This window comes from Physeter macrocephalus, chromosome 11, assembly GCF_002837175.3.
Source record: "Physeter macrocephalus isolate SW-GA chromosome 11, ASM283717v5, whole genome shotgun sequence".
Classification (NCBI taxonomy): Eukaryota; Metazoa; Chordata; class Mammalia; order Artiodactyla; family Physeteridae; genus Physeter; species Physeter macrocephalus.
In genome coordinates this window covers 150656493-150681450 of record NC_041224.1, presented here as the reverse complement: position 1 = coordinate 150681450, position 24958 = coordinate 150656493, and the positions used below count along the sequence as shown (strand labels likewise).

Genomic DNA, 24958 nt, shown 5'->3' with positions numbered 1-24958 from the left:
CCATGGCCGCTGAGCCTGCGCGTCCGGAGCCTGTGCTCCGCAACGGGAGAGGCCACAACAGAGGGAGGCCCGCATACCACAAAAATAAATAAATAAATAAATAAAATAAATGCTGGAGAGGGTGTGGAGAAAAGGGAACACTCTTGCACTGCTGGTGGGAATGTGAATTGATACAGCCACTATGGAGAACAGTATGGAGTTTCCTTAAAAAACTACAAATAGAACTACCATATAACCCAGGAATCCCACTACTGGGCATATACCCTGAGAAAACCATAATTCAAAAAGAGTCATGTACCAAAATGTTCATTGCAGCTCTATTTACAATAGCCAGAACATGGAAGCAACCTAAGTGTCCATCATCGGATGAATGGATAAAGAAGATGTGGCACATATATACAATGGAATATTACTCAGCCATATAAAGAAACGAAATTGAGTTATTTGCAGTGAGGTGGAGGGACCTATATTCTGTCATACAGAGTGAAGTAAGTCAGAAAGAGAAAGAGAAATACCATATAACTAACACATATATATGGAATCTAAGAAAAAAAAAATGTCCTGAAGAACCTAGGGTTAAGACAGGAATAAAGACACAGACCTACTAGAGAATGGACTTGAGGATATGGGGAGGGGGAAGGGTAAGCTCTGACAAAGTGAGAGAGTGGCATGGAGATATATACACTACCAAACGTAAAATAGATAGCTAGTGGGAAGCAGCCGCATAGCACAGGGAGATCAGCTAGGTGGTTTGTGACCACCTAGAGGGGTGGGATAGGGAGGGTGGGAGGGAGGGAGACACAAGAGGGAAGAGATATGGGAAGATGTGTATATGTATAACTGATTCACTTTGTTATAAAGCAGAAACTAACACACCATTGTAAAGCAATTATACTCCAATAAAGATGTTTAAAAAAAAAAAAAGAGGGCTTTCCTGGTGGTGCAGTGGTTGAGAGTACGCCTGCAGATGCAGGGGACACGGGTTCGTGCCCCGGTCCAGGAAGATCCCACATGCCGCGGAGCGGCTGGGCCCGTGAGCCATGGCCTCTGATCCGGAGCCTGTGCTCCACAACAGGAGAGGCCACAACAGGGAGAGGCCCACGTACTGAAAAAAAAAAAAAAAAGAAAGAAAGAAAAACAGACCACCCAATCCAAAAATGCACAGAAGACCTAAATAGACATTTCTCCAAAGAAGATATACAGATTGCCAACAAACACATGGAAGAATGCTCAACATCATTAATCATTAGAGAAATGCAAATCAAAACGACAGTGAGATATCATCTCACACCGGTCAGATTGGCCATCATCAAAAACTCTAGAAACATTAAATGCTGGAGAGGGTGTGGAGAAAAGGGAACACTCTTGCACTGCTGGTGGGAATGTAAATTGATACAGCCCCTATGGAGAACAGTATGGAGGTTCCTTAAAAAACTACAAATAGAACTACCATACGACCCAGCAATCCCATTACTGGGCATATACCCTGAGAAAACCATAATTCAAAAAGAGTCATGTACCAAAATGTTCATTGCAGCTCTATTTACGATAGCCAGGACATGGAAGCAACCTAAGTGTCCATCAACAGATGAATGGATAAAGAAGATGTGGCACATATATACAATAGAATATTACTCAGCCATAAAAAGAAATGAAACTGAGTTATTTGTAATGAGGTGGATAGACCTGGAGTCTGTCATACAGAGTGAAGTAAATCAGAAGGAGAAAAACAAATACCGTATGCTAACACATATATATGGAATCTAAGAAAAAAAAATGTCATGAAGAGATTAGTGGTAGGACAGGAATAAAACACAGACCTACTAGAGCATGGACTTGAGGACATGGGGAGGGGGAAGGGTAAGCTGTGACGAAGTGAGAGAGTGGCAGGGACATATATGCACTACCGATAGCTAGTGGGAAGCAGCTGCATAGCACAGGGAGATCAGCTCAGTGCTTTGTGACCACTAGAGGGGTGTGATAGGGAGGGTGGGAGGGAGACGCAAGGCGGGGGGGATATGGGGATATATGTATACGTAAACCTGATTCACTTTGCTATGCAGCAGAAACTAACACCATTGTAAAGCAATTATACTCCAATAAAGATGTAAAAAATAAAAATAAAAAATAAAAGGAAGCGGTGGTACTAGAGGCTACAGTTCCCATGGCCCACAGTCTTACAACTAGCCCAGAGCTTCCCCACAGCTCAGAGGGGGATCCAGCTCAGCCTCCACCGCCCCAGTGGAGCCCAAGCACCAGCAAGCGGCTGAGTGAGGCACAAGGCTGCTGGGGGCCTTCAGATTCACCCCCATGCCTGGCACCCCCCTCCACTGTCATACTGTGTCCAGCCGTCTGGCTCAGAGGCTCCCCCCAGAACAAAACTAACAACGCCTGCCCCACGTCCCCGAAGCACCCACTCACAGGAGCGTTTGCAGGGGGCTCTGTAAATAGGGCACAGTGCTGGAATGAAGTATAGTGGGTGAGGGGGTGTAAGGGACAATTACAAACCAACCAGCCTGTCTAAGTAATTTCTCCCTGGGGCACCTAAAATGGCCATGCATGGTTCACCGTTGTCTGAAGCAGTGACCTCGTCCTTCCCACACAGACAGAAACTGAGAAGTGGAGGAAAACAAGATATAAATTCTACAGAAGGTATTTCTTCTAGGATAGATTGTCCCAATATAGTATGTAGGCACTTTTTTCAAACTTTTCCCCCAAAGCATCACTGACTCACATCCACCCAAATTTTAGAAGAGGCTCCATCTCTACTGACTCATGCCATTAAGTGAGCTCATATGACCTTTCCACCAAAAAGAATACGAAACGCTTCAGAGTGGTTTTGCAACGACAAGTACTGAGAAGTGGCAAGCTGGAGTCTTTCTAGTTTTTCTCAGTAACTTTGTTGACCTTGACCTGATAAGCTCTATCCTTTAAGGACAAGAGCTAGCAAATAAAAATTCCGGCGAGAAGGAAGGAGGGGTCATGGGCCAAGGTGGGGAGATGGAAGAGATATTTTTTAATTTGTCAAATAAAGTATCATAACTTCACACTTCATCTCCCAAACAATAATGTTGCACATGTGAGTGTGTTAATAAGATATATACCCTGCTTACTTCCAAAGCCATTTTACAAATAAACACAGAATGAGGACCCTCGGACCAAAGCAGAGATAGTAGTTGCCTTCTAGCAAATTGGCAGAAGCCAATTACGATACCTCGGCAGGGCCTTCGATTAGGTTTTTTTAGCAGCAGAGGCCAAAAAGAGAACATTGGGATGCGGTGGTTTTGCTCTTAATGCCACAAAGCATACATACTCAATAAAATCTTTGCTGGTGGAGCAAGTTCCAGACCCCTCCCAGCCACCACTGCACCTCTGTGTTCCAAGCAGACAACATGGGGTGCAGAAGCAAGGCCACTGGGAAAACTAATTTTAAAACCAGGTTAAGATGGACTGTGGAGCCAGGCTCTCTGGGGCCTCCAAACGTGTTTCAGCTCCTCCTGGCAAAGGGAGAACTTGAGAAAGGCCTTTGTTGCCAGGGAGAAAGCCATAGGGATGGCCACCCATGCCTGTCCCCGGCTCTATTCTACTGGCCCTGGTGGACCAAGACACCTGCATAAGATAGATGGGCAGACGTCCAGAAGGCCAGTGATAGACATAAACATCAAGGATCTGTATTTATACAGGTATTTTAAATGCACACGAGCCCAGCCCCATCCGCGGCTGCTAAAGTTCGTGGATGACTCGTTCTTCCTTCCAGCCACGTTGTGTGCGAGGTTCCAGGTGGCTGTGAGGTATTTGCCTACAACAGCTACCACTGGTTTCCCTGAGAACTGTTTATTTTTCCAGGCCTAAGGTTATTACATCACCCCGTGGTTTCTGGGCAGGCCAAGAGCACTGGTTTGGGGGGTGGGGGATCCAGCCAGGAGGTGCTGTTGCCTCTGTGACCCCAAATCCCAGTCCTAGCAGCAGCCATCCCAGCAGGAGCTTCCAGGTGAGGGAGGAACATCCAAAATGTTGACCTGTGGGCCCAAAAAGCAGGCCTAGAAGAGCACCAGTCTGAGCCTGGCTGTCAGGACAGGATGCTGTAAACAGCTTACTTGTGATGTAGATGGTGAGAGAGGCAAACACTCTCACTTACCAGGGGGACAGGGGTCACTGTCATGGCAGAACTTATAAGAAAGGCATTTCCACCTTGTGTCCCCGCTGATGGCTTGTTTCCAGGGAGCAGAGTTACCACCAGCTGCTGCATTCACAGATCTACAGAAGGAGGGTCTGCCAGGCAAGGAGGTAAGGAAGGAAAGGCATGGTCCTTTTGGATTTAACCCACAGGGCCAGGTTCTAGGGCTTCTTGGAGTCCCAGATCAGATCATGAAGGAAGTGAACTAGAAAAGATGGAGATAAAGGAAAGAAAGAAATCGGGGGGGAGGAAGGGAAGTCCAGTGACCTCAGAGTGGCCACAGGAGGGAACCAGGCGGAGACAGAGGCAAAGGGCCTTCGTACATGCCTTGAGGGCATGGTTTGCAAGAAGAAAAGAGTGAAGGCTCACGTGACCACATTTCCTGAGACATGGCATTTTCCCAGAGGAGAAAGCACAGAGTTTTGTCATAGAGAAAGAGAAAAAAAAACAAGACTTTTATCAATCACAGCTGTGGGAAAGTGCCTGCATGTAGTAAAATCCAAAGCAGTAAGATATGGATGAAGGATGAGATGAAGCCTAATTTTTGTCATTTCCTTAATCTCTTTACTCTCTTCTCTAAGATGTATTATAGATGATTACAATTTTCTGAAATTCTAGTTATATTGAGAAATGCCTTCGTCACTAGCCCCTGATACCAAAAACTCAGCAAGAGTTCCTGTTTTCTTATAAAAGCAGAACAGAGTCTCTGGCCAGCTTGCATAGGAGAAGATGCTGTCTCTCAAATTCTAGGATGTTCGCCGCCAGGTGGGCTGTCTGCCTGGTTGCAAGAAGAACTCCTGGTACAATGGAGGTGAGAATCAAACAGAAGTTCAACAGGCAAACCTGCTGCCGCTGACCCTGCCACATACTCAGAAGGAGACACTGACCATGATGAACACATGACAAAGCCTTAAAAACAGGGCCAAAACCTCCAGGAGGAGGGAAGGAGACAGGATAAGTCTGCAGGCATATGTGTCATGTTATTGCAAAACTTCAGCTGCCCAGTGGAAACTTTCCAACATCAACAGTCCCCAGGCCAGAAGACAAACCTGGCGTCACAGGGTCTGAGTGTGAAAGAAGGATCTTTGGGGTGTAAAAGAAACTGGGATGCCTTTTTGCCTCTGAGAGAGAGAAAGCTGAGAAGAAGAGCTCTCACTCAGTCGGCTCCCAGAGTCCCACTCCAACCTCCCCAGAGGCAAGGGAAGAAGCTCTTCTGGACCCAGAATCTTTCATTAAACTCTAATGGGAAAGTGTCCCAGGGGCCTGACTCAGAGGCTCTAGTCCATACCAGAGCCAGCCGTCCAGACCCAAGTTAACATACAAGTCTATCTGACTTCTCATCAGACCAAGTGAGATCATGTGAAAAGTGGCTAGCACAATACATCAGGGTACTCCATTGAGTTTTTTTTCAATAATTCATGTACACCTACTATGTGCCAGGCATTTTAGATACATTGAATTCTCAGAAAAATCCTGCAAGGCATTAATGATTTTAACTAATAAGTAAGGAAATCAAAGCTCAGGGTAGTTAATTAACTTTCTTAAGGTAACCCAGCCCCTCAGTGGGAAGCAAGCATCGGAAGCCAGGTCTATAAGTTTGCCTGATACCAAAGCCCATGCTTCTACCATTACATGGTTGATCTCTTCTACATACAAAAGATTCCCTACCCCCCACCTATGAAGGCCAAGCCTCAGGATGCTTCCTGGGCAACCCACTTGTGAGAGCACGCACAGGACAGGATGTTAAAGCTCACGTGAGAGCAGAAAGCGCAATGTGAGCTGCCTAAAGAGTTTTGCGCTAATGCAGGCTTCCCCAGGTGTGTCAGGAAACATCTCAGGAGGCACAGTCCCTACTTCTAGGAAAGGGGCCCCCAAACGTGAGAAAGACACACACACCCCCCATACACGCTCCCATCCAAATGCTTCTACTTCAATCTTCTATAACGGGGCCAGCAAACTGGTCTTCTGTAAAGGATCAGATCATATTTTAGGCTTTGCAGGCCAGACGGTCTCTGTCACAACTCTTCAACTCGATGGTTGCAGCACGGAAACAGCCATAGACAGTACGTAAAGAAATGGACATGGCTGTGTTCCCATACAACTTTGTTTGCAAAATCAGGCAAGTGGCCGTTTGCCAACCTCTGTTACATGCTTATGTGACACAGTGTCCCTCACGCCTAATTACATCAAAAAGGTTGACAGGCACTCAGTCAGTTTTACCACCTGATCATGATGGAGAATGTCCCTAGTTTATTAGAAAATGCCTATGGTATCAATCTCTGATAATGATTGCTGGTCTCAGTTACTCCCAGGGAACCTGCAGCTCTCCTCCAACTATCCCGTCCTATACGCTAAACTTACAGACATAACTGGGGCAAACCAGGAAAAAATAAAGGTGGCTGGGTGCCTCTCACAAAAGGAAGGGGATTGTACCTGCCTGGAAACCATTTTTCAATATGATCCTGTACTCATGCAATTGGAAACTACACAGGGGAAGAAGGAGTGGGAAGGGAAAGGACTTGAGCGGAAGCAAACATCATCAAACTTGACACGGCCACTTTACTATACACAGAGAATACAGCCCAAGAAGATAGGCACTCTATTCCCAAAGAGAAATCATTTTCTCCCGCCCCACCACTTACTAGCTGTGACCCAGGACAAGTTACTTCCTCTCTCTCATCCTTTGACTTTTCATCTGTAAAATGGGGTTTAATAACAATACTTACAGGGTTATGGTGACACTCAAATGAGATAACACACAGCTGACATGGACTAGCTATGATGACACTGATGATTCTGACTTTACTGATGATGATCTTTTCTCCTCATCCTTCTCCAAAGCAAACACGTTGAGCTAGATTCTCTAGTAGATATAATAGACAGGCAGTAAAGCCCTTGCCTTCACAGAGTATAACTTAGGTAGAGAAATTAACCGCTGGTAGGTGGAAAAAAATCATGGAAGCAGTTGCTAAATGTCAAACCAATGCTTCAGGCAAAAGGTGCTGTGTAATTTCAGAGAGCGCTCTCCCTCTTATCTACCCCTTGGTCACCGTGTGAGAACTGAGCCTCCTACTGGGGCTCTGCAGACCTGCTGGGGGCTCAGGGAATGCGGGGACCTTTTGCAGATATCACTTCCAGATACCACAGGCACCAAAACCACTTCTCTTTGACTTATATTTGCCTAACAGTGAAGGGGGAGTGTGGAGGAAGGATCTAGGAAGCCTCCTAACAGATGTTTTTGCTTAGGGTAACAATCACAAATTCTTTCTTGATTGAAGAATTCTCACTAGAAGAAGTATCGTTAATATTCCCACTTTCCCTACCAATGATGATGATAATAATAATAAATACAATTGTACCTACAATTTATCATGCACTTACTATTTATCACTTAGCCAGACATTGGTTAAGTACCATACAGGCTAACTCAGTTAATCTTTACTCACCGTCCTTTTTTTTTTTTTTTTTTTGCGGTACGCGGGCCTCTCACTGTTGCGGCCTCTCCCGCTGCGGAGCACAGGCTCCGGACGCGCAGGCTCAGCGGCCATGGCTCACGGGCCCAGCCGCTCCGCGGCACGTGGTATCCTCCCAGACCGGGGCAAGAACCCGTGTCCCCTGCATCGGCAGGCGGACTCTCAACCACTGCGCCACCAGGGAAGCCCTCACTGTCCTTTAAGGGAGAGATTATGATCCTGGCTGAGAACTGAGGCTCAGTGGGCGTGGCCGGGGCAGGGGTGGGGCAGGCATTTAACTTGACTGGGTCACTTACTAAGTGTTGGAGCCAGAACGAGAATCCCTGTTTGCTGATTCCAAACCCTGTGTTTTAACCATGGCACTCTTCTGTCAAAGACTCTGGCCCACGGGACGTCACATGGGCTCCTTCCCACCACAGCATCCCACACCTCCTCCGGCTTCTATCAAACAGGGAACCAGACACATGCCGAGGCACTCAGAAAAAATCAACCAGGGCTATGTGACTTCACCTCATGGTCTAAACCATTCCGTGCACTCCAGTCCCCATGACCTTTAGGACAAAGCTGGCATACTATACAGATAAACCAAAAGGGGGGCAAGGACAGCACACTCATTCATCAATGGTCATGCAAAACCCTGCCTGCCAGGTGAAAGGGATGTATCTTTAGTTTACAGTCCTTGCTATCTATCGGGAAACGATGACATGGCTAAAAACAACCAGGCATAAATATGCCAAGTAGTGTTTCTCACAACGAAGTCTGAGGCTGAAAGAAGGATGATTCCCCCCGGAAAGAGATACAGATTGGATCTGTTAATACATTTCCCTGTCGATGGACATCTGGTCTTTTTTGATGGTAAATGAACTTTATCAACTTTGGCCTTCATTGATGGTAAATGAACTCTAATCTGATCACTCTTCAGAAATTACCACCTTTCTACAAGGGTTCAGCCAGTACCAAAACCTGAACACTCACAAGATCCTCAAAAGAGCAAACCAGAAAAGATAAGATTGGAGGCAGCTATTTAGAGCCTTAAAAACACATAGATCCAAGGCTCTGAAGGTTTGAAGTCCAACTTCTCTATGCCCAGCCGTTCTTCTTTCAAATTCTTCTGCACGGCATACAGAAAGTCAATTAAAATATTAAAACATACCATCAAACATTTTTTTAGCTAAAAGGATCAACTACTCATGAAAGACGATCCCTAAGCTATTAATTGAAGACAAAGTTGGAAGGGATTAACCCATCTCATCTCCGCATTTTACAGCTGTGGAAGAAACTGAAGGCCAAACTTGTTAAATGACTTGCCCAAGCCCACACAGTGATAGCCGTGAAACAACCATATGGCACCCGTGGACAGATCAAGTACATATCAATACATAATCCAAGGCAGATTATTTACCTGAATTTCTTACATTGGTATTGTTCAGTTTGGAGTCCTTGATTACCAAGTGCTTAATCCAGAGAGTGGGAGCTGTGATTTCTGAAAAAAAAAAAAAAAAAAAAGAAGAAGAAGAGAGAAAGTAACGTTAACGTCTGGGCAAAGAGAGTATGTAACTTGGAGTGTAACCCCCAGACTTTTTAACAGCTTTTTGAAAAGCCTGAGGCATCAAGGCCTGAGCCATCTCCCTCATCCCATATCCACTTTGTCCCAACACCCTCTTGCTTCCTTTCTATGGAAGATCATCTCCCCATCAGCTCATAGGAGCCAACCAGGGCCTCCTGTGCTGGGAAGCCGAGTGGTCAGAGTCCAGAGGCACTGAGCCACTCCATCCAGGAATAAAAATATTATCCCAGGAGGTGAGGAACGTGCGCCAAGCCAAGCCTTTCTCAGCTGCTTCCCTGGAAGATTTAAAGGGGATAAATCAACAAACGAATGCCAAACAAACCATAGAGACCATTTTAGAGGAAACAGCTGAGCCACAGCAGGTTTTAGCTTGCTGAGACTCTGCTTCACATGGGGAAGAAAGTAATGGGTCTAATGTGTGCTTCAATGCCCTTTCTAATAGTTTCTCATCAAACAGAGGTTGAATTCCTCCATCCAGAGAGTCCCAGGGTGACTCCAGGCTCTCCAGGGGTGGGGTCACCCAGTGGCCAGGTGCCACGGAAATCTGAGCATGACCCTGAACACACTGTAGAGTGATGAGATCTTCCATGAGTGTGTTGGGAAGGTCTTCCAAGCTGACATGGTCTCCATTCCACTCCCCCACCCCCAATCAATCCTCCAGGGTCCCAGACTTGCCAATGATCTAGGACATTTGTAGATCACAGAAACATTTTAACTTCTAGGCATGAACACACATATATGTTCCACTCCATGACCAGTTGCAAAGGATATTTCACTTTTCTATCTAAAGCTGAGCCTGGGCTAGGGACATCCTTAGCCACAGAACCAACCAGTGGCATCATTTCTTTTTATTCCTCTGTCTCACTGTCCAGTCTTAGGATCCAAGCCTGGATATACTCGGCTGAAAGCTGCTGAAAGGTTGGCATATATTGCACTGAGCTCCACATCTCATTGTCAGACTTTCTAGAAACTGCACTTTGCCGAGCTTCCTGCTCCTCCTCATGGGAGCCTGGAGTACTTAGCAAAGCACACTGAAGAATGTAGGCCCTGAGCAGCTCAGACTCAAATCAAAGCCAGCCTTCTGCACCCAAGCTCCTCCTGTCCGTTCCGCATACGTCCAGAGATATCCAACCTCTATTTTGCCACCAACCACCACTATTTCTCTTGACCTAGGATTTCTCCTCTCCTTAATGTCTTGACTCAACTCTCAAGGTCCCTACAACTCAGCCAGACCAGCTCCATACACCAGTCTCTTTCCTGCTACTTTCCTCACTATACCCCGTCTCCACCATATTCTCTCCTTTGCCTATGCCAGTGCCCCTGCCTGCAACACCCTGATTCCTCCCCCACATTTTCCAGATCCAGCTCAAGTTCCCTCTCTTCACAGAATCTTTTCCCATACCACTGTGATCTCTTTCTTCCATACATGTCTATTACAGAAAACAAACAAACAACTGAGACCATATAGTTCCATACATAAAGTTCTCCTATAGTTGCCGATCTCTTGCGAGCAAAGGCTTCCATCTCATCTACTTCTCCTTCGTCCCCAAGAGGCCTCCCACAATGCTGGGCACAGAGCACCACAGGAACTTGTTAAGTGCTGATTCACTTAGAAAAGGGATGCTGCCGGCCTGTCTTTCTCAGCCCTGGCTCCTTGGTCTTGGCAGCCTGCAGGGTCCATCCAGGCTGTGTTATTATTGGACCTTAGCAGCCAGGCAGGAAGCCTGGCAAGAACAGAGGGCCTTTCCAGAAGTGGAGGGTGTACTAGTTCCTGGGAGGGTTTGCATTTTTTAAAAGGTTAAAACAACCTGGCTTAAACTGGGAAAAATTCAAATTAAAAAAGAAAAAAACAATAACAGTAAAGCTTAAACAAACAACCGAAGGAAAGACCTCCCCAAATCTGAAAATGGGTGGGAGAATTCGAATCTGAAGTAATACAAGAGCTTACCATCTCCATCGAACACCGGCTGGGTCTCCATCGTGGGTGTCGGCTTAGACCCGTCATCTGAATTGAGGGTTAAAAAGAATCGAAAAGAGACTACCATTATTGAGGTAAATACTATCTACTCTCCAGCACTATTGAATGGTTGGGGTTTGCACATGGCCCGGCCAAGTCCCAGTGAACAGACCAAAGAGAGGGAAAAGAAAGAAGACAAGAACAAGAAGGAAAAGAGAATCACAGAGAGACACCAACAGTAAGACAATCCAGGTGTGCGCTTGCCATTCCAGGGAAGGGACCCACGTTGTCATGGCTCTGGAGGACCCCTTCTCATAACTCTGTACCAGCATGACTCCGTCAGCCCTTGTTCTTTCCCTCAGGAAAGCTGGGAGGGCTATCTCCACCAGCAGCCCTGAGTTTTGGCCAGAAATGTTCGGAGATGTTGGCACACTTGTGGGATCAAATTCTGATGTCCCCAGCTCCTTCCCGCCCTCTTGTGAAAGGTACTACTAGCCAGTACCTTTTTAGTGGCCTTCACTGAAGAGCTTAAGGAAAACAAGAGAATATGGTGCCATTTCCTCCCAAAGTCCTAGCTATTTCTCCATCCTCGTCTAAAAACAAAGAGGAGGTAAGAAGGACTATTTCTCTCTCCAGCATATGCTGAACTGAAAAGAACGGGGAACCCTCAGAGCACTTTTAACTCTGAAACAGCATGCACCCCAATTCCCAAGGAGAGATGGCGGCGAACAAAACGGGAGAAAACATTTGAGTAATTGCGCCCCGGATTTGCTTCGAAATTTCTAACACAGATGATAGAAGCAGGAAGTTCTCAGTAACAAAGTCCTAATACTTATGGTCCTAAGTAGTGTTGGCAGCTCTCTCTGTAGACGAAAAACCTCTACGGATCAGAGTAAGTTCAGACTTTATTTACCTCTCAGGACTCGGAATTATGTGCATCAAGATCCCCAAAGCTTAATTTTGAACAGTGTTTCTCAACTTTTTTTTTTTATTGCCCGTCTAAGGAGTATTTTTAGACTTTTTTTCCTAATTAATTTCCTAGTGAAATGTTAATAACAAAGATACATAACTGTATACCTGTTTGTGTACTGTATGTATATCTGTGCTTTATACGTAAAAAGAGCAAGTGCTCTTTTGTGCCCTAAGAACCAATCTCCACCTCCTTGGTGAAAGCTGGGAGCAGGTATCTTTACCTGCGTTGAGAACGCATACTTCCGAGATTTTTCTGTCTTCTCCCTTGGGAGGGGGAGGGAAGAAGAGCACTGTGGTCTCGGACACTGTGGTTACACAATCCCTTCTTCCCAAGACCTCCAGAGATCTTTTAGGACTGAACACTATATTCCCCAAGCATTGACTATGGAGAATGCCATTTCTCATAGAGCTTGCAACCCCAGTCAGATCATCAGTAATGACAACCTTCACCATTTGGAGCTCCCAGAACTCTTGGCAGAGTTCCCTGCACCTTATCAGGGGAGGGAGAAAGAACACGAGTCCTGATCCCTTTCTTACGCCAACACCCCACCTCTGGCATCTTAAGATTCAATAGCTATGGAGACCCTAACCCTTGCTTGAGGCTGAGGCCAGCAATCTGGCAGTTGTGTGACACCTGACCCTGCTATAATTCTCACGTGCCAACGTAAGCCCCCATTCCCGCAGCGGCCAGGGTGATCCTGAACTATCCGACAATCACCCGCAGACATGAGACGTGGCAGGAGGAGAGAAGTAATGAAGCTAAATATCTTATTTGCCTCACACTGGGGTCCGGAACAGCCATCTTTTGATGCCAGACTGTGTACGTTTGATCTGGAAGTCATTGAGGGAGAAGAAACGCAGAGCAGAGCCACACGGTGTCAATTTTTAAAATGGCATCACTTCCCTGACTCCATTAACACCTCTTTCCATTGAATTCAATGAACCACTGAATGAAGTCTTTTGGCAGCTGCAACGCACATTTGGTTGCTGCTGCCGGATGCAGAGTTCACAGTCTAAATAGACCTGCAAAGTGTGCTCAGGCCCTCCACACAGGGTGGCTTCATTTCAGGAGTCTTAAAGGGAACAAAGGGAAAGTGAGAAACCAAACATTCTCAGAGGGACAACGATGGCAGGCCAAGTGAAAAATGGCTTAGGAGATATTTTAATATTCAATTAAAATCCTCCCATACTCCAAGAGCTGTATCTCCCTCTGGAGCAGGACGACAGAAAATACTCTGTTTACTTCTCCCGTCATCCACATGAGAGTCTGGGACTGCCCATCTGGTCCAGCAATCAGTGAAGAAATCTGCTGCTCAAGGAGAGGAAGGAGGGTTTCCAGTCTCCCCAGGGAAGTCGAGGACCTCCACGAGTGCCCAGATGCAGGCCCAGAAGCCCGCATAGCACGAGGCCACGTGCAGGGAGTGAACCTTCCTGCAGGGTAGGGTCACCGAGGGTGAAGACATACAGCTGCACTGCCACCATGGAGGCCCTAGCTGGAAATCTTTATGAAGTGAGAAAAGACAGAGTGCCCTGCTGCCAGGAGAGCCACCTGGGAAATCCAGCATGCTCCAAGGATGGACAGCCAAGCCAAAGCCAATAGGACCCTCTGACCATCATCTCCGGGCACCTGGGCACCTGGCATCCAACCCAGCAAACAAGCGCACCCTTCTACCAAACATAGGTCCAAGGCCTGGGTCCAAGGTCCACATCAGGCCTGCTTCCTGGCAAGCCCTGGGGCAACACCAGGACCCACACTGGGCCCGGGGGAGAGAGAAAAGCTTGTGTGTGCCCCTGTTCTCCCGGTCTCCAGTGGGGTCACAGTGCAGATACCCGCTTTGCAACCAACTAAGTTGGGTAACCTGAACCCTTCACTTTTCTTCTCTGGGCAGTGATATCCTCTTCTAAAAATGAAGGATGGCTGCACCCATAGCCTCAGGACACTGGGTAGCTGTAAAAGACTCTAAGGCCTCTTAAAGAAGGTATTAAATCATCAAGTGTTAAATCATCTTATCCAACTGCTTACTTTTTTAAAACTGGATTTGTAGAATTAAAAGTCTATAAAGTTTTTAAAATAAAAAATAAAGTAAACCTTACAACTCAATAAGAAGACAAACAGCCTGATTTTAAAATGGGTAAAATATTTTAATAGACATTTCAAAGATGCACGGACAGCTAATAAATACGTGAAAAGATGCTCCATATCATTAGCTGTTAGGAAACCACAAATTAAAACCACAGTGAGATACCACCACATACCTACTAGAATGGCTAAAATTTTTTAAATAGACACTATCAAGAGACAAGGATGTGGAGAAACTCAAACCCTCATTCCTTGCTGATGGGAATGTAAAATTGGGTAGCCACGATGGAAAAGAGTCTGGTAAATTCTTTAAAAAGTTAAACATAAACTTACCATTCAATCCAGAAATTCCACTCCTGGGAATCTATCTAAGAGAAATAAAGACATATCCACCCAAAGACATGTATACAAATACTGATAGCAGCATTATTCGTAATAGCCTTGAACTGGAAATAATCCAAATGTTCGTCTACTGGTGAAGAGATAACCAAATCGTGATATACCCATACAATGGAATATTACTTAGCAATTAAAAGGAATGAATTACTGATACATGTAATAATGTAGCTGAACTTCAAAAACATTATACTAAATTAAAGAAGCCATGTGCAAATACTACATATTGTTTGATTCCATTCATGTGAAATGCCTAGTACAGATAAATCTATAGAGACAGAAAGCAGATACATGGTTGCCTGGAGGAGGGAGTGGGGTATAACTATAAATGGGTACAAGATTTCTTTGGGGGTGATGGAAATGTTCTCTGGTAATGACCGCACATCTCTATAACGGTACTAAATTCATTAAATTGTACGTTTACAATGGGTAAATTTTATGGTATGTAATTATACCTTAATAAAGTTTTTAAAACAAAGCAGGGATGGAGTACCAAAGTCATCACAGATAAATCATCACGTGGCAGTAGCTAGATTATCTGAGCAATCCTTAATTTGCGGGGAGACTCTCCTGTATATCTTAAAGAAAAATATATCTGAATCTCAATTTACATGAATGCATATGATGATTTCATGTGCGTGTATGTTTCATCTTGGTGATTCTTTTAGACCTCAAATAGTAAGACTTTCTTTCTCTTTGATACCATAGTACTCTTTCAGACCAAGAAGAACACAGAATACTGAAAAAACCCGATTCAAAGATGACCATTTCTTTTACAGGGAGAAAAAAGTAAATTAGGAAACATTTAAAAAAAAAAAAAAGGTAAACCTGAGAGAATTTCTCAAGGATGATGTCAAGATCAACAATAATAAGTGTTACCACATTTTGCAACACTCAGAGTTTCTGGCAGGTGGCTTTCTTCATCTATTCTCACCACCGGCCCGGGCAGAGGAAGTCACCAGGCAGATAAAAAGAGATTGAGTTTCAGCGCAAGAAAGTGATTTGCTCAAGGCTCCAGAGGCAGTGAGCAAGCAGCGCTGGAAACCACCCAGGCCCAGAGCGGGACGTCTGGCCGCACGACATCCCCTAGCCCCCAACCACGCCTCTCCTTGCAGGTGCAGCCGCAGAAAGCCGCAGCCCCCGCACGGGCTCTGCGAGCCTATCCAGACAGTGGGTTTGTGTGACAGCACAATTCTTTGCCCTGCGAGAAGGCCTGGCCCACGCACAGACAGCTGGAAGTCACTTCGACCCCTGATGACACCGTTCAAAGCCTCCTCTGTTTGGCTTTTTGATTCCTGATTGACATTCGCTGGCGAGTGGAGATAAATGCCGGGCTGAGGACAATGTTGACCCGCTCTGACTATTCTCAGGGAAAGACTTTTCAGAATAACAAACAAAACAAAACAAAACCCCCAAAACATTGGTGTGCTTATGGGACTGAATAGAGCCCAAGAGGTCCAAGGAAGCAGGGCCGGGCCTTTCAAGGGGCTGGCAAGTCCATTGAGGAGTTAATTGTTTGGGTGTACAATGAGTTTATTCTGACCACATACAAAGAGCTTTCTCTTCCAGGTCCTTCAAAAGCAAATGTGTCAAAGGGGCCAGAGGAGGAATCTGTATTAATGGCATCTCTTGGGGGCTCTGAGACTGAGGAGCCTTGGAGAATGACAGAGAAAGAAACCACCACCCCCGTCCTGAGACTCGGAAGGTCTCTCAATGATCCCAAGTCCCCTTTAATTCTTGGGCTCTGCCCAAACCATGTCCATCACTGGTCACCCTCCCTCTTGTATTCATTTAGGCTGCCATTGGCCGTATTTTACCAAGACATGGAGATACACTTCAGCCTGGCTGAAGTGCTGGAAGGTTCTTGCTTTTGAAGGGACCACATTTATGTCAGAGCCATCATCCCCCTCAGCATGTGACTCAGGGACCCAGTGTGAAAGTCAAGATGACTTACTCTGGGCCTCACAGGGAGACAGTGGTGCCTGTTTGCAATAATGTCCCTTAAGAACCTGGCCTGAATCATACCAGGAGGAGGATGGAATGTTAGTTAACCTCAGCCTTTCCTGAGATGCATGTCCCATGACCAACGAGGCTCAGAAATATACTGTGAGCTGTCCCGATTCTGACCTTTGAGAACACAAGTTATCTGGGTACTTCGGGTCCTTTCCAGAGCAAGAAATATACTGTGAGCTGTCCCGATTCTGACCTTTGAGAACACAAGTTATCTGGGTACTTCGGGTCCTTTCCAGAGCAAGAGGTGAATCTTTTACATTCCATCTACCCACCTGCACACTCCTTCCCAAAAAAAGCTTAAAGCTGTCTTTTTGCAAGCAGTTGCCGACACCGTCAAGCTCCACATTTTCTTGAATAAGAACGGAAACAAGAGGCTGGTGAAAAAGGTAGACCAGAGATGGAAGAAGGGGGCGTGGTGACAAAGCGGAGGAGAAGTAGGGGAGAGGTGGCACTGGCAGCAGCAGAGTTGGTTCAGGGCTGGGTTCACCCAGAGACGGGGCTAATTTTTTTAAAACTCTATTTTGAAATGATCATAGAAATGATTTTGCAACAGGTAGTTGCAAACAAAGAGGTCCCATGTACCCTTCACCCAGTGTCCCCCAATGATAGCATCCTTATAGTTAACATAATTATACGGATAACATCATAATAGTATAATATCAGAATCAGGAAATTGATATTGGTATAATCCAGGGACATTATTCACATTCCACCAGTTTTGCATGTACTTATTTGTCTGTGGGTGGGTGGGTGGGTGGTGTGTCGTTCTATGCAATTCTATCCATGTGCAGATTCATGCAACCACCACCACCATCAAAATATAGAACTAGTCCATCACTACAAAGATCTCCCACGTGCTACCCTTTTGTAATCACACTTCCTCTCCTCCACCCCATCTTTCACCCCTGGCAACCACTAATCCTTTCTCCATCTCTATAATTTTGTCATTTCTGGAATGTTATATAAATGGAATCATGCAGTATATGATCTTTGGAGGTTGGACTTTTTCACTTTGCATAATGCCCTTGAAACCCATCCAGATGTTGCTGCAAGTGCCAACGGTGTGTTCCTTTTCATTACTGAGTAGTATTCCATGGTATGGATGCACCTCAGTTTGTTTCACCCATTGAAGGACATTCGGGTTGCTTCCACCCTTGGCTATTACAGATAAAGCTGCTGTGACTATCTGTGTACAGGTTTTTGTGTGGACATAAGTTTTCATTTCTCTGGAATAAATGTTCAGGAGTGCAATTGCTAGAGTATATGGTAAGCAAATGTTTTGTTGTTTAGTTTTTTAAGAAACTTCCAAAGTATTTTTCTGAGTGGCTGTATCATATTACATTCTTTTATATATATATATATATATATTTTTTTTAACATCTTTATTGGAGTATAACTGTTTTACAATGGTGTGTTAGTTTCTGCTTTACGACAAAGTGAATCAGTTATACATATACATACATTCTTACCAACAATGTATGAAAGATCCAGTTCGTCTGCAGCCTCATTAACATTTGGTGTTGTCACTATTTTTATTTTAGCTCTTCTAATAGGTGTGTAATGATATCTTATCATGGTCTTAATTTGCACTTAAAAAAGTTTTTTATTGAAGCATAGTGATTTACAATATCATGTAAGTTTCAGGTATACAGCACAATTCAGTTTTTTATATATGTATATATGTGTGTGTATATATATATATTCTTTCTCAGATTCTTTTCCCTTATAGGTTATAACATCATATTGGGTATAGTTCCCTGTGCTATACAGTAGGCCCTTGTTGGTTAATTTGCACTTTTTTTATATCTAATGATGTTGAACATCTTTTTGTGTATTTATTTGCCCTCTGCATATGTGCTTTAGTGAGATGCCTATTCATTTATTTTGCCCATGTTTAAATTAAATTGTTTTTCAACTGTTAAGTTTTTTAGCATTCTCTGTATCTTCCACACACATCCTATGTCAGATAGGTGGTTTGTAAGTATTTTCTCCCAGTCTGTAATTTTTTAATTCTCTTAACAGGATCTTTTCAAGAGCAAGTTTTTAATTTTGATTAAGTCCAATTTATCAATTCTTAAAATTTTTGGATCATGTGTTTGATGTTCTCAGACACCAAAGCTCAAGGTTCACCTAGCTGTAAGTTCTGAAGATTTTCTCCTGTGTTTTCTTCTAAAAGTTTTAATGGCTTTAGATTTTACATTTAAGTCCAAGATCCACTTTGAGTTGGTTTTTGTATAAGGTGTGGGATTTAGGGAGGGTCTCGGGGAGTTGTTTTTGTTTTTGTCTGTGGATGCCCAATTGCTACAGCACCATTTGTTGAAAGGACTATCCTTCCTCCACTGAATTGCTTTTGCACCTTTGTCAAAAATCTGTTTGCCATGCTTGTGTAGGCCTACTTCTGGGTTCTCTTTTCTGTTCCATTGATCTCTAGGTCAATAGGACAGTGAAAATACTCTGTATGATACTATAATGGTGGATATCACTACACATGTGCCCATTCCCACAGAGTGTACAACACCCAGAGTGAATCCTAATATAAACTGTGGACTTTGGGTTATAATGATGTGTCAATTTAGGTTGATCAGTTGTAACAAATGTACCCACTCTGGGGGGGGATATTGATGGTGAGGGAGGCTGCACATGTGTGGTGACAGGGGGTATATGGAAAATTTCTGTACCTTCCTCTTAGATTTGCTGTGAACTTAAAACTACTCTTAAAAAAACTTTAAAAACTAAGTCATTAAAAAACAAAAAGAAATAAAATAAGCATTGAAAAAAATGTGGAGTCACCACATTTGTTCAGATGATCAAAGGGAAGCATGGATTGAAAATTCATAAAGGGTCATGAAGGGAATAAAACACTAAAGATCTCTTGGTTTAAAAAAAATCACATAGAGTGATTCCTCCCACTTTCTTTTTCTTTTTGAAAATTGTTTTAGCTACTCTAGTTCCATTGCCTTTCCACGTCAATTTTAGAATAAACAGCCCTTGAGACTCATGGCTTTCTTTCAACGGGTGCAAAGGACCGGAGGGTGACAATTCCTCGGCCTTGACCACAGGAGCTACGTGGCGCTTGGAGCTGGAGAAGTAGTTCGGATGTGGCCCTGAGGCCTGTCCGCCCACAGGCTGAAATCCCTGGCTCCCTCCAGCTTGCTGGGCCACAGTTGGAACTGAACTCATTCAGCCAAGGAACAGTGAGCAAATGAACATATTCTCAGTGGCCTGACAAGCTCTGGGCTGTCTCACCTGGAATTTGGGGGCACCACAAAGGTACCAGGCATAGGAATCAAGAACTTGCCGGTGGGCCGTGCTTATCCCAGGCAGCCTCCTCCAAGGGTCTTTCCTTAGAGGCTCTGGCCGTGGGAGCTGCCGACCAGGGCGTTTGCAGGCGCCACTTGCCTTCCCTCCTCTGCTTCCAAGCATCCCAGCATCTAGAGGTCTGTGCCCCTCTGGGAGGCTTCACCTCCACCCGAAGATGCCTTCTACAAGAAGAGGCTAAGAACCATTAGAATGTGAGCTCCACGAGGTGAGGTCTCTTATCATTTCACTTGTTACTGGTTCCTCAGTAACTAACAAAGCTGGCACTTAGTAAGGTCTCAATGAAAATTTGTTGAATGAAAGAGTAAAAGAACTAAGTATAAAAACACTAATGGTTACTAACAACGCCAGAGACTCATTAGAATCCATGGCTAGAAGGCTTTTCCAGATCACTAAACCCCATTTCCTCTCTAGTCCTTGGAAATCAGGATACGGCAAGGATTCACACTCTTCGTTTAGCATCCTCCATGCATAAACTTTCTTTTGGAGACCACAGAATAGGGGCTGAGATGGAGGGCGGGGGGCGAGTAGATGGAGCCCTGCTGGGGGAGTAATTAACCGTGGGTAGAGGGAGATATGGTACATGCACGAACACTCAGGCACCCTCACACACACCCCTTCTGCAACCGATCTCTTCAAAGCTGATATAGTGATAAGCCAGCCTTGGTCCAGGGTGGCTCAGACACCAGAAAGCAGCAGTAACCTGCATGCAGAGAGGAAAAGAGCCACCTCTCATGGGCCTGGAGCTGCTTAGGCACAGTTTGTAGTAGGCACGTATCAGAATGAATGCTTCTCCACAGGGAATTCCAATGTGAGCCGAGGCCAACCCACAGAGGTCATTAGCTGCCTAGCTCCATTCAAATCCAGACCAGAAGCAGCCGCATAGCACAGGGAGATCAGCTCGGTGCTTTGTGACTACCTAGAGGGGTGGGATAGGGAGGATGGGAGGGAGACACAAGAGGGAGGAGATATGGGGATATATGTATATGTATAGCTGATTCACTTTGTCATAAAGCAGAAACTAACACACCATTGTAAAGCAATTATATCCAATAAAGATGTAAATATATATATATATATATATATTTTTTTTTAATAACAAAGAAAATAAATCCAGCCCAGGCTGGTAGGTAATTGGACTTGAGCTATCTGATGGCAAGGCTGACAGATCAATTATGGATCCAGCCTCCCTCTCTGTGCCGGGGGAAGAGAAAAAAGAGGTAGCTGGGAAGAGGTTAAAGTCACGTGAACAGGGCTGACGCTCCACGTGTAGAATGCTCTGAGATAGCCAGCCTTGCACACCTCAGCCAGGCTTGAGGCAATGAAGTAAACCTCCTTCAGGTGTGCTCAACCACCATGAGGGCGGAGGCTAGAGGCTGCTCGGTCCCCTTCATCTGGGAGACCCGCCATCCATCATCCCTGCCCTAAGCACCTCCCTCAGCCCTGAGTGAGGGTGCTGCTAGCTCCGTCACTTGAGTGACCAAGGTCTCCAAGTTGGCACCAACCTGTAGACCAGACGTCAGGAGAGATTCTAAAAACTGAGACCAGAGAGGGACCTTGGAGAAATAACTGTGACTCACTCTTTACTTGGAACACAGACTACGGAGTAGCCAGTGGGGGAATAAAAGAAGTTTCAGCAAATTAAAGGTAGGTTGGATTCGGGAAGTTTCGCTTTTCTCCAGGATTGGTTTGACAAACACAGAAGCCCGTGCGGAAAGTGTAAGCAGTTTGCTATTGTTTCTCTCGTTTTCCTTACACAGCTCACTCCCAGACCTCTTAGAAGTAGAAAAAGAGCAAATTGCAGCAAACTCCCAATAACCCTACATTTTCATTTGCCATCTATCGAAGCATCACCCTGGGATCTATAAGGTCCTGGGCGCTCAGGAGCAAAAGTTCCCAGAGAACTGCCAGAAATCATTGCCCAAGTGCTCTCCCGCTATTCTCCCATTTAATCATTCTTCACCCGCCCCACCAACACCCCACTGGAGACTGAGAACTTCCCTTCCACACCTCATAAGTAATGAAGCCCAGGACCAGTCCCTGACTTTGTGTTTGGTTATCCTGGAAACCCCCCAAATCACCCACATTTGTTAGCATCAAGACCCCTAAAAGAGGCACCTCAGGAATATCCACAAGCCTTGGGGGGCCAGGAAAAGCTTCTCAGGGTAAAACCACCATCTCTAAACACATTTTGCCTCCCATCCACTTTCCTGCTTCAATGGAAACCCAAAATTCCTTTCTGTCTCTCAACTTCTGCAGCTTTTGACTGTTTTAGCAGCAGATCGTCAGAGCTCAAGAGGCTGCTGGGGGTCCTTTCCTCTCTTCTGATATTCCTCTGTAGCATCAATAAAACACATGTGGATGCACGTGTGCCCTCCAGCCCCCAAAACACACACATACTCCTTCCATCTCTCTCCAAGGGCGAGGATCGACGGAGAAGGGAGGGGCGGCAGGATGGGAGTGCCCCAGATCAATGGATATTTGAAACTCAAACACATGGCCCGGGACCTACCCTGCATGTGTTAATTACCACACATGTGCCCATAAAGGAGTCTGTGAAACACAAGGGGCCCAAAGAACAGAGCGAGGCAAGGACATTCCAAGGGATTAAGTAAATAGTCTGAAGTTCTGACCCTCCTCCCCTCCCGGAGCACATGCATCTGGGTAAGATAACCGGACCTCCCTCCCTCCGTCCCCCACTTCTCCCCTCGGGCCCACACCTGTGGACCCAGGATCAGGAGCGACCCAGACCTCCTCGCAAGCCAGACGGCTGTGACCTGCTACCGCCTGGCCTCTCTCCCTCTCCCCTGCCTCCCGCTATCTCCCTGGGCCTCTTCCCCCAGCCTCCTCCCGCTCTGCCTTTCTCCTTTTTCTCCTCCTCTCCTTCGGAGGACTGATTCCTGGCTGGCAACCAGACCCTCCAACGCACAATACGCCTTTTCATTCCTCCCCGGTGGAGAGAACTGATCCCCAAGCCCCATCCGTGGAGCGTGTTCAAAAAGGCAAGAGGGTGGGGAAAGAAGGAGCTGGGTCCGTTCCTCGCCCCCCCACCAACCCCCCAACACACACACACCCAGACCCCCAGCCTCGCCCCCTTTCTGGCCGTCCTCCGGGCCTAGCATCCTTCTGGGCAGGTCTTGGGCTGCAAGCTCCGGCTCCAGGGAGATGCCTCCTAGGAGACCCCACATGTGGGCATGAGCTCAGACAACGGCCCTTTGTGTCCTCCCACCTGCTGCCCTCCGGAGCACATTCCATTCTTAAGCGGCAGCTGAAAAAGGGACCTCGGCGGGGCCGACACAGGATATTATAAATGCCCTCTCGCACCCTGTTCCCATTCAAACCCCAGCTTCCTGGACAGGTGTGGCTTCAGGTGGCCCTTCCTACAGGTGGCCCGAACCTGCTTTTCACTGCACTGCCCATAGCAGACAAACAGAAGAGATTCAACACCTCTGTGGACCCTCTGAAGTAGAAGGAAAGAGAGGCCACTGGGCAGAGGTCAAGTGTCCAGGGGCGAGTCCGCCCTAGCATCTCCCCAACCCCTCTGCCAGCCCTTTGCACCAAAAAGGAAGCCTCCACACAAACATCTAGGAGGGAGGAACCCACCGGAGTAAGGGAGCAAAGAGCTGGAAACTGCTGGAAACTCATCCCCCGGACACGAGGCTTCAGACTCTACCCCCCTGTTCCCTGCATCATCCCTGGAGGAACTGGAGTCCCCTGCCTTCTTCAAACTGGCAGCAAGAGCCCACCGTGACCACAGGTCTGGTTCTCATTGTTAGCCACAGGGTACAAAGCCACAACAAACTGGAAACGACAACCGGGGAAGTACTTCTCTGTGCGGTTGAAGGACCAAAATCCTCTGCTTGGCCTTTCTTGCTGCAGGTGCTTCATTCGGCATCATGCACTCAGTTCCCTTTGGCGGGGAAAGTCTGGGTGGTCCATTTTGCATGACTGCTCTTTTTTTTTTTTCCCTACCACCAGGACCTCATGCCCAGGAATAAAGGCTATGCTCCTGAAGACTTCAGTTGCAACAAGCAAAACGGAACGCAGCTCCCTTTTCTAACCCCAATAAATTACAGGCAGACACGCCACTCACAGTGTTGATGGTTTCAGATCTTTGCAGAAAGAAGTGTTCATCCCCTCTCCTCCCTCCCCTCCTAGAAGGGAACTACCAGCACTTGAGGCTGTCTCCCCCCTGTGCTTGGAAGGACCTGGAAAGGTGCTTGCTCCCTTCTTTCACCCACTTACTCGTTCCTGCTCGCTGGAAGGGGAGCAGCCCATCGGGTCGCTTGGTCCATGGTTTCTAGTGGGTGGTGGTATCACCAAGCTCCACTTCCACGTCTTCTTGGAGGGACAGCATATGCAGCGACAGCAGGTTCTCCAGACTCTCGGCTCCTGCGTTCAGGCAGTGGGACTCTGCCTCCTGTTCTGGTCCCCAGGGAATAAGCACTTGGGGCAGGGTCCGAGGCTTTGCCTTGGTCTCCCTGTGACGGCGGTGTAGGATAAGCCTGTACGCCCCACACTGATCCTTGCATGCCCAGCTCTCCACATGGACTCGTATGAGCATGAAGTTCCCAAGGCCCAGATTCAGGCGGGAGGGCTCAAACGCAGTCGAGACCTCCGGTCTGAGTTTTACCCGAGGGCACAAAATGGGGCTTCTGAAGTGCTGGCATGTGCAATAAAACTGATACCTGTTTTCCATGCAACTACCAGTGTGTATGCTGTCCCAGGAGTAAGAAGCGGTGAATCCTAGTGTCAGCACGCTGGAAAGTATGGCCGGCACATCCCGAGGACCTATTCCTCATGTCGGCTGGTCCACTAAACAGCACTCAGACAAATGCCCTAGTCGGGCCAGCTGCACCATTTGTAGGGCCCAGTGCCAAGTGAAAATGCAAAGCCTTTTGTTCAAAAAGCAGGAAAAAAGGTGCCACAAGAGACACTAAAATATCAAGCCTTATCTTCTCTTCCACCGTGTCTCTCTTGACTTGCCATGATGTTTTTTAATTTG

At 46.2% G+C, this 24958-nt stretch overlaps 1 protein-coding gene across 1 annotated transcript in view; it reads right to left on the bottom strand.

Moving 5' to 3' along the window:
• SMOC1 (SPARC related modular calcium binding 1) overlaps positions 1-24958 on the bottom strand; it is a 141415-nt gene that overhangs the window by 18175 nt on the left and 98282 nt on the right. The window contains exons 6-7 of the mRNA XM_028496100.1: positions 11166-11222; positions 9053-9133 (exon numbers count right to left, since the gene is read on the bottom strand). Of these exons, the coding sequence (XP_028351901.1) occupies positions 9053-9133; positions 11166-11222 (138 nt within the window). The remainder of the gene's footprint in view (positions 1-9052; positions 9134-11165; positions 11223-24958) is intronic.